At 38.1% G+C, this 10,449-nt stretch overlaps 1 protein-coding gene across 2 annotated transcripts in view; it reads left to right on the top strand.

Moving 5' to 3' along the window:
• The window catches only part of LOC124721508 (spermatogenesis-defective protein 39 homolog), a 116,173-nt gene extending 106,237 nt beyond the window's left edge, over nucleotides 1-9,936 (top strand). For both annotated transcript variants that reach the window (XM_047246524.1, XM_047246525.1), the window contains 2 exons: nucleotides 3,474-3,578; nucleotides 8,577-9,936. In XM_047246524.1, the coding sequence (XP_047102480.1) occupies nucleotides 3,474-3,578; nucleotides 8,577-8,597 (126 nt within the window). In that variant the 3' untranslated portion in view covers nucleotides 8,598-9,936. The remainder of the gene's footprint in view (nucleotides 1-3,473; nucleotides 3,579-8,576) is intronic.
• Nucleotides 9,937-10,449: the final 513 nt, after the last annotated feature.

The following is a 10,449-nucleotide window of genomic DNA, read 5'->3' on the forward strand; positions in this document are numbered from 1 at the left end:
CAATAACGGAATTGCCTATTTCTGGATGTCAGTAGTGTCTTGGTAGTTCATAGTTGCTGTAGTTGTCTCATCCGAAGCCTTCAGAAATCTGGCGGAGCTCCATGTTCAGCATCTTAAGACACATGGAGACTTAAATCTGCATGCACAGAGTTGAAGGGAGGACGGCATGCTCTGGTGGCCTTTTAGCACCACTCATAGAAAGACGATGTGCTCTAGAGTGTATGTGGGTGGCACACTTGAGTCCCATTTACATGAATCCTCTTCCACAGAGTTGTGAAAGGCATGTGGCACACCATGTGTGGTCGACAGTGACATGATCAGTATCACAGTCGGTCCCTTTAGGCCTTATTTATTTCCATCCTCTCAATTTTCAGATCCTTTTATGGTAACAATTTGCCAGATACAGAATATTGTTTAAGTTATTAGGGTAATTTCAGGCTCGTATATTAACATAAAGTATTGAAAATGTTCTCAGTATAGATTCTGTGGAAATATGGGTTTCACATTCTATGCTTAGCAGCAAAAGAAGATTCTCAACAATTATGAGAGGTGGCTCCAGAGAGAAACTTTGTGAATCCTCTGACACATGTAATTATGGTTGTCACACTTTCAGGCAGCTAGCAGATAAGTTTTAGATTTTTAGACTGCAAGGTGATCTTGATACATTATAACCTTTCCACTTCCAAAGAACACACAACACGTAAAATATAAGAACTCTGAAGAGTGTTTCCAATAACCAAAAAATAGACAGACAAAATTTGTGACATCATAGGAACTTTGTAATATGGCTGACCAACATTACAGAGTTAGAAATAGAAAGATTCAGCTCCTATCAGTTAATAGTGCAATGTATATTCCACTAAAATCTCATCAGAAGAATTTTCATCTACTGCACTTCATTATTCTGCAGCTTTACGAAATGTAAAGATAACATATGACACTTCAACATAAGAAGAGTAAAAGAAAATTAATAAGACTGGATTTTAACCAGTTACCAATCATAGATATTACATATTTCTGAACTTTGTATGGACATGTGAAAACTGAATACCGAAACTAACACTCATCATCAGCCACCCTGAAATGACTGTTGTATTAGACAGGAGTAATAGCTTCAATGTGTGTAATTATAATCCTAATCCTTATCAGCACCAACATTGAGTGGCCCAGGTGAGGAGAAATTGATGGTAATTTAATTAGTTGCCCTCCCAATTGCTAATCTAGTCTATTATCCCTATTTCATGTTGCTGACTACTGAACATTACCCAAGTCATGTGCACCTACAGGATGGAAAGATATGTGATCAGAGGCTAGATATGAAAAAGAACACGTTTCACCATGTGACTTCCTGGTGTCAGTTCCACCAAGAATGTACCTTGCTGACAGATCATTTAACACCACAGGTTATTGAAGACATAGCTGGGGAGCACAGTCGATGAAAATTGTCTTTCAGATTTGTGTTTATTAAGTTCTCACATCAGAATAATGAAAGATATGAATTCAGAAGATTTTGTGAAAGTACCAGGAATCTTGGTATAATTATAATTTGTAGATGTATTTTTATGTTTGTCTTATATTTAATATTAGATTTCAATTACAGTTTTTATTATTGCCTACAGCATCATTTCTTTGTGATATGTTATCACAATAAATGTGTCAAATAGAACAAATTTTGGGTTTTTGTTGCAACTTGCACATTATAGGGTATGTTACTTCATTACTAGTTGTCAAGTAGTACATATTTATTTTTGTAAATTTCCATATTTTTTACATTGCAGCCTTGAATGGAGTTAATGATTTGTATTTAAATAGCCATAGAGTGTACAGGGATTGTGGCACCCCAAAACCATCCCTTTTTTTTCTCCAGTTGTACCACTAACGTCTATTCCATGGAGACATTCAAACAATTTTGGGGTGATGTGTGTTGGCAAGAAGATAGTAAGCCATTTTTTCTTGTACCAGCAACCTGGTTTTGGTACATTGCAGTTATACCATAAAAGACATTTGAATCAACTGAATCTATCATCCAAGTTACAATTGTCTTCTCTCTTTTCCCTTCCATTGAAGTTTCATCATTGTGTAGTTTATAGGATATAACTCCCATTCTACATGTTATAATTGATGCATTCCATTATGGTGAACCTTCTGACATGGCACAATGGTGGAACACTGTAGTCATATTTGGAATGATTACAGTTCAACACCCTTTCTAGCCATCCAGATTTAGGTTTTTCATGATTTCCCTATATCTCTTCAGGTGAATCCTGGCATATTACCTTTGGAAAGGCATGGCTAGTTTCGATTCACATCCTTCCCCACTCTGAGTTTCTGTGCTGTCCCTACTGACATCATCAACAGGATGTTAAACACTAATCTTCTTTCCCTCATTGTGAAAAGAGGGCAGCACTTGGGTTATTTTCAGGCATGATCTTTTTTAGTGTTTAACACAAGTATCACACTTCTTGTTAAAACTTGTTGGTATCAAATCTCCCATTATGTTGGAGAGTTATTCTTCTGTTTGATCATTATACTTCCTTTTAGTTTTTGGGAAGATACCACACATTTGCGAATTACTTGTGTATATCAGTAGATACTGAAAAAGTTACCTTACAGTTCAGTGCCTCTATAGATTATGGATGACTTGAAGTGTTAAAAGTAGTTGACCCATTTGACAGCTACATGATGACCTGGCATCCTCATTCATAAAAAATGTATAGCACAGAAACTGCAGTGATCCCCCATGATATTTGTACCATTTGAGGCTGCATCCAATATAGTTGTCCTTTCAGCACACCCTCAAGATATCCATGCAGGGACAGATTTAGTGAATAAGGAAGCTATGATACCAAGTGAAAAAACGCTGTCCTTGATAGAAGACGCTATCTGTGCTAATACGTATGCACGGTAATACATGTTGCTCAATGGTATATTGTATCATATTGTTCATTCACCATTTCACATTTACACACACAGGGACAGGTCATATGGTCAACACAGTCTTGCAATCTGTCTACAATAATCATCCAAGGATGTAGGCATATTGGGGCATATTATTTTATTTTTATAGCTTCATTCTATGTGAAATATCCATGATAACTCAAACTCCACACAATAAAAATCTCCTGTATTTTACTTGCACTTAAGTCTATATCATTTAATGTGATTTTACTCTATTTAAGAAACTAATGGTCCTACTGCCAATATAGTGTAGAATGGAGGATATATTAGTAGGCAAGTTGTTTTGTGTGCTAATAAATCCAAGCATCCACAGTAAAGTGAGAAATTAAAATTTCACAATTGATCAACAGTTACTAGGTCAGAGTTCAGAGTAACATAAGTAGACCAGTTGATATTTTTTAGTTATACATTTAAAAATAAAGCAGTTGCTTAACACAATTTTGTTGTAATGCATTTAAAAGCAAAGCAGTTGTGTAACATACAGTAAACTATATATTTTTTTGTTCTTTTTCCAGATCTTTACTGAACAACGAGACAGGCAATCACTAATTAGTTACAAAGCCATATTAGATCCTCAGTCAGATGACTACTCTTACGCTGAGGGTGCCCTTCAGTCTTCAGTAAGTAGCCATCGTGGTATATTGTTTCTGTTTCAAAATATGAGCCATAGCTAATTTATTTCAGTTAGTAACATGTTCCATGTGTCCTCCACAAATAATAATATAGAATAGTATATCAACAAAAATAATCAACTGTAGAAAATGTAATATAATTGCATAGATAGAAAATCTACTCACCAAGCAGTGGCAGTAGAACACACATGTAAATGTACCGGTATAGAAATCTGAAAGCTTTCGGAGGCAGTGTCTCCTTCATCCGACAGAAGGTTTGAAGGACCCAGAACCCCAGGTCAGGGGAGACTTACCAGACAGGATGAGAAGGAAATACTTGATAGTTGGGGACTGTATGGGATGAGAGTTGAAAACCTGAGAGCTTAAAGGTGGAAGCTAGAACAATATGCAATACAGATATTACTGACAAAATGTTGTGAATAAGTTAATAAGAGTGGGGATTCAGAGAAAATATATATCTGAGAAAATAAGAGATATAGAAATCTAAAAGGGAGTGAAGAAAGAAATACAGGTACCGAATAAATTAATGTAAATTAAGACCAGGTAGGTGGCAAGAATCAAGGACCTGTTGTAATGCCAGTACTCACGTGCTGTGTTCTGAGAAACTGGTGTCTGGGTGAAGGATCCATGGAAACAGACACCAAGGTCATTACTGCCATGTTGCAGAGCATGCTCTGCAGTAGGATATTGTGTGTTGCCAGTATACACTCTCTCCCTATGGCCATTCTTCCTATCTAATGACTTGGTGGTAGTCATGACAATGCAAAAAGCCAAAAAGTGTTTACATAACAGCTGGTACATGACATGTCATTTCACAGGTGAATCTCCCTTTGGTCGTATATGTTTTGCCAGTTACAGGACCGGTATAGGTGGTGGTAGGAGGTACATAAGACAAATCTTATAGTGAGGATGATTGCAGGGGTAGGAACCATAGGTTAGGGAAATGAGTGTAGAAGGAGCGTAGGGTCTGAAAATGATATTGCAGAGATTGGGAGGGTGACAAGAAGCTATTCTTGGTGTGGTGGGCAAAATGTTAGACACAGTGGATCTCATTTCAGGGCATGATTTTAGGAAGTCGTAGCCTCATCAAAATAGTTGATTAACACACCCAAGACCAGGATAATACTGAGTGACAAGAGGTGTACTTGTAAGCTATTTTTTTGGAGGGATTGGCAGTACCAGGATTTGATGTGATGGCTCGGAAAATCTGCTTTTGAACTAGGCTGGTGGGGTAGTTACATCTAATGAAATCAGAGAAGGGAATGGTGGCGTATTACCATAAAGAGTCTCCTGAGTCTGTAAAGAATAGCTGACCCTCAGTGAGAATGAGGTCAACATCAAGGAAAGTGGCATAGGGTTTGGAATAAGACCATGTGAAATTGAACTGGGAGAATGTATTTAAAGATTGCAAGAATTTTAACAGTTCAGCCTCACCGTGACTCCACATGGTAAAGATGTCATCAGTGTATCACCAAACTGTGGGCTGAAGGCTTCGGATCGCAGGAAAGCTACCTCCAAGCAACTCTTGAAAAGGTTGGCACAGGGGGGGAACCATCTTGGTTCCCAAGGCTGCGTCTCTGATTTGTTTGTAGATCTTCAAAGTTAAAGTAGTTGTTGATTAGTATATGTTGATTAAGATGAGAAGGAAGGGCATCATAGCTTTGGAATCAGGTGGGTGCTAATTGAGGAAATGTTCAGCAGCAGACAGACCATGTATGTGGACAACAGTTCAATCCCACATCCGGCCATTGTGATTTAGGTTGTCCGTGATTTTCCTAAATTACTTCAGGCAAATGCTGGGATGGTTCCTTTGAAAGGGCACAGCCACATTCCTTTCCCATCCTTCTCTAATCCGATGAGACCAATGACCTCGCCGTTCAGTCCCTTCCACCAAGTCAACTCAACTCAATCATGTATGTAGGGGATGTTAATATAGACAGAGGTTGCATCAATGGTGACAAGCAAGATGTGTGGTGGGAGTGGGATGGTTATAGATGTCAAATGATCAAGGAAATGATTGGTGCCTTTAATACAGCAAGGAAGTCTTTGTGCTATAGGTTGCAGGTGTTGTTCAGCTAAGGCAGATATATGTTCAGTGGGTGTTTTGAAGCCAGCAACTATGGGACGGTCAGGGTTATTGGGTTTCTGGATCTTGAGAAAAAGATAAAAGATGGTGGAGCATGGTTTGGATGGGGTGAGAAGTGATATAGATTTATCACTTGACTGGGAGTATGTAAGCAAGGGTTAATGCCAACTGTCTGACACCTCCACGTACAGCATTCCCCCTTAAAACCTCAGGCCCCTCACCAGGACTAACACCTCGTTCTATGTTGTTTAAACTGTATACACTGTCCAGTCACATTAATGTGACCACATGTGAAAAGCCTTTACAACCACCTTTTGCAGCGTGGACTTCTGCAAGATGTGCAGGAAGGGAGTCAGTAAGGTTCTGGAAGGTACAGACAGGGATGTGGAGTGATGACGACTCTAGTGCTGTGGCCAGATGCGCTACGTTTCTCAGTTGAAGATCCATGGCGTGAACGGTCTGATCAAGTTGATCCCCAGATTCTTGATTCCTTTTAAATCTAGGCAGTTTTATGGTGAGGGGAGTATGGTAAACTCATCGTGGTGCTCTTCAAACCATGCATGTACACTGCAATCTACATGACTTGTTGCATTGTCCTGCTGGCAGATGCTATCATCACAGGGGAAACAAATTGCATGTGTGGGTAGACATTGTCCCCAAGGATAGATACATACTTGTGTTGATCCATTGTGCCTTCCAGAATGAAAAGATCACATTCACGCCGTACACATCAATGGCCATCTGTCCGATGGAGCATAAAACGTGATTAATCTGAAGGGGCCACTTGTCCACACCCAGTGGACATCCAATTGCAGCATTGGTGTACTAATTCCAGCCTTTGTTGCCACTGAACAGCAGTCAGCATGGGTGTGTAAACCAGGCTCACACAACATTTGCTGAACAGGCATTGAGGAGACACTGTTGGTAGCACCTTGCTTCATCTGGGCGGTCAGTTGCTTAACAGTTGCATGTCTATTCGCCTGTAAACATCTCCAAAACCACTGTTTACCCCTGTCATGTATGGCCCATGGTGCCCCACAATCGTCTTAACATGGGTTTTGGGTAGCACTATTTTGTCATGCACGGTTTGCTTACAAAGCTGTTTCAGAATTGCTCCCACCCTTTGACTGAAAGCCAATGAGCATGCCCTTTTGGACATCAGATAAATCACTCCATTTCCACACTCTACAACAACTGCACTGTCTTCCGCATACACATCCCCACACTTTATATACTCTCCATTGCTAGTGCAGCCACCTGCCGTCTGAGTGTGGTTATTGCACATTGATGTTGAATGTAGGTGGTGGTCACATAATGTGTCTGGACCATGTAGTTTACATTTAAATTTATTCCTACAGGCTGACTATATATGGATGTGTGCGTATAGGACTAATAATATTTAGTTTAATGATAGAGATAAGTCCGCAGTTCTTTACTACTACTTAAATTTGAGGTTTCTAAATAAATATTTTCCTTTTGCTTCAAGGGTATTTACCTATTTGAGTTTCCTTTTATTTATTTCTCAAGCATTTTATATCATTAGGTACCTGATAAAAGCTTTCAGTATCAACATTACTCGCCCTTTTCATGTTATGATACTGAGTGAGGTGGCATAGCGGCCATATATGGAGAGAATGTGGCTCAAATTTCCATCTAGCAATCCAAATTTAGGTTTTCTGTGGCTTCGCCAAATCATTAAGATGAGTGCCACGACGTTCCCTTTGAAAATAACACGGCCAGTCTCATTCAGATTCTTGCCCAGTCTGAACTTGTGCACCAACTCCAACATGTTAAACCCTAGTCTTTCTTCATTCCATGTGCTGAATTCTGTGAAATCTACTTGTTTCATTTTTTGTAGTCTTTTGACCAACACTTCATTTTTGTGGCAAATTAACCTCCCTAATGACTTATACTTTAGTTATATAGACTGATATTCATCACATTGCATGCTTGAGTTTGTGGCTAACATTCTCTTTTATTAAGAAAACCAAGTTTCACAAATGAGTCTTGCATTGCATGCATCCTCTTTGTTTCACTTTGACAGGAAGTGAGAAACTGGGTGAACTGAGCTGAAACTCCACAATGTGTCTGTTCCAGGAATTTCATCTGTTTCTGTGTGTCCACTACGAATTGAACCATTGGTTAACTACACCATTAATATCCCACTTTGCCGTAGAAAATGTGATTTACACAGGGAAACAACAAATAGATAACAAAACATTGCATAGTAACTGTGTCCTTAATGATCTTGGAACCCTCCCGTATCTCTCCATCTGTCTTATTGTTTCTTATAATGAACATAAAACCACTATATTAATCACATTTTTCAGTATACTTAAATATAACTATAAGTGGGAAAATTATTTTATTGATTCCTCGTGGTTGATTATTTGTATTGAACCCAGATTTGCATCAGGTGTTATAAACAGATCTCTTCATTATGTCTGATATGCTGGATAACTAGTTTAAATTCGCATTAAATGGTCCTCAAGATTTGGTGTACCTGTATATTAGTTCAATATTTTGCTATAACCTATTACAAAATTTGATAAAACCTTTGTTATAATGTCAAAAGAATTGATCCACCAGCAAATATGTAGTTTCTTATTGGAAATTACCCTTGCTTACATCTGTGAAACACAAATGAACAGCAAATTTTTGGTTGCAAAAATTTAAACTACTCTTAATATAGAATATGTTACTGTAATGTGTGCGAGCAAGCGAGCATGCATGTGTACACCTGTGTGTGTGTGTGTGTGTGTGCAAGCGAGCATGCATGTGTACACACGTGTGTGTGTGTGTGTGTGTGTGTGTGTGTGTGTGTGTGTGTGTGTGTGTGATTTAAGTCCTGTTAACTGCCATCTTGTATTATTTTACAATGTCAGTTTCTTATTTTTCAGACTATAAAATGGAAAAACTGAAGGAATGATGAAAATTATTCCTTTGACAATTTTGTGCAGTATGTTCACCAGCTGGTTGAGAGTAAGAAGCACATTACTCACTTCTAATTAGAGCCCACTCATCATCTGCCTGGTGATTTGTGTACTGAATCGACGTCCCATACAACTCTGCTGTGGAATGACGTTCACCACCTCATCTCCTAGCTGCTGACATGCAGAGCTGACTACCCAGTGTATGGTGCAGTTAACAGATCCTTTGTGCAAGGCATGCATAGTTGTAAACTTTCTGCAGATTTCAGCTTGCCTCAGATCAGGATCAGGTAGTTGTGTCCATGTTACACAGCTTGATAACTGGCTCCTAGCTTGCCTCAGTGTCAGAGTATTCCTTAGGCCATAGCTGGACTGCCCATCTGTAAATGCATCCAGGGTTGAATCACATTACAATAGCAATATTCATAAATCTTTGTTCTGTAAATTAATAATTTCATTCAGTTACTAGCCATGTAAGTAATCAATTTATTTTATGATGAAAATGAGTTGAAAGTAATTTTTTGTGGTGGATTGCAAATCTTAAATTGTTGGATTATCAAACAACATATTTTATATCTAATGCTTCTAAGCTGCCAGCTACAAAATTATACAGAAGACCTGAAATAAAAATTGAAGAGATACTAGACACTGATGAAGTAACATGCAAAAGAGTCAAAATACTGAGAGAAATAATTCAGGCATTAAGGAAGAGGGATTAAAATATACTTGGATAGTGTTTATGATGCTATAGAAGCTGTTAAACATTGTCATACGATATGACTGTAAAAAAATCTATACAAAATAAGAATGTTATACAGAGACAGGCAAGGAAACTACATTCTGGAAACTTTAATTTTCTTTTACTTAAGTAGTGGTTAATAACATTACAACCAAAGCAGTTAATGCAACAGTATAGAATATATAAAAGCAGTTAATGGTGCACAACTTGGAAACTAATCACTCTCTCTCTCTCTCTCTCTCTCTCTCTCTCACACACACACACACACACACACACACACACACACATATGTCTGAATGCCACGAACTTGCCTAGAACAAGCCTGATAACTTGAGAATAATTATTAGGAGCTGAGTGTTGTTTGGTATTATCAATCATTGTTAAATACATATTTCTGGAATAGAGTCAGAGTAAGGACTTTGTTATTTATATGTTATTTTTTGTACTGTTATGCACAGCATATGTGTGTGAAGAAATATTTGTATTCCTATTACATACTGAATCTCATAATGTGCCACCAGAATAGATATTGAAACATTTTTAAAAGTTTTATGTTATTTTTTTATAAATCATTACAAGTGGTGCAACTCATGCGTTATAAGTAACTTTCACATTAAAGTTTTTCAGAAAGAAACTCATGGTAATCAATTATTCTTTGTGTGTGTCATGTGTATCTGTATGTGTGTGTGTGTGTGTGTGGTGGGGGGGGGGGGGGGGGGGTTGCATGTACGTCCTAGACACATCTGTCCACAGGAAACAGAATATTTGTCATAATGAAAACATGTTTGGGGGAAATTGAGGTATTAAAGAACTTAACTAATGTGGTTGACACACTGAGAGTGTATAGATCATATAATAAAATTAAAGTTTGACTACAAAAAAGACATAAAATGCACAGAGCACTAATCATCTAAATCCTATGATGATAAAAACTGAGCACACAATAACGCAGGATTGAAAATACACCTCTGCATCAGGTAACAGCTGAAATATATCAAGTAGAATGCCAGAGCTTTGAGGGCCACCAAATAGAGTGAACTTAGAAGCCAGGATTTAAAATTTTTGAGGCCCATTATAAAGAAAGTTCACACACATCTCTAAATG

Source organism: Schistocerca piceifrons, chromosome X (assembly GCF_021461385.2).
Source record: "Schistocerca piceifrons isolate TAMUIC-IGC-003096 chromosome X, iqSchPice1.1, whole genome shotgun sequence".
NCBI classification, from domain to species: Eukaryota; Metazoa; Arthropoda; class Insecta; order Orthoptera; family Acrididae; genus Schistocerca; species Schistocerca piceifrons.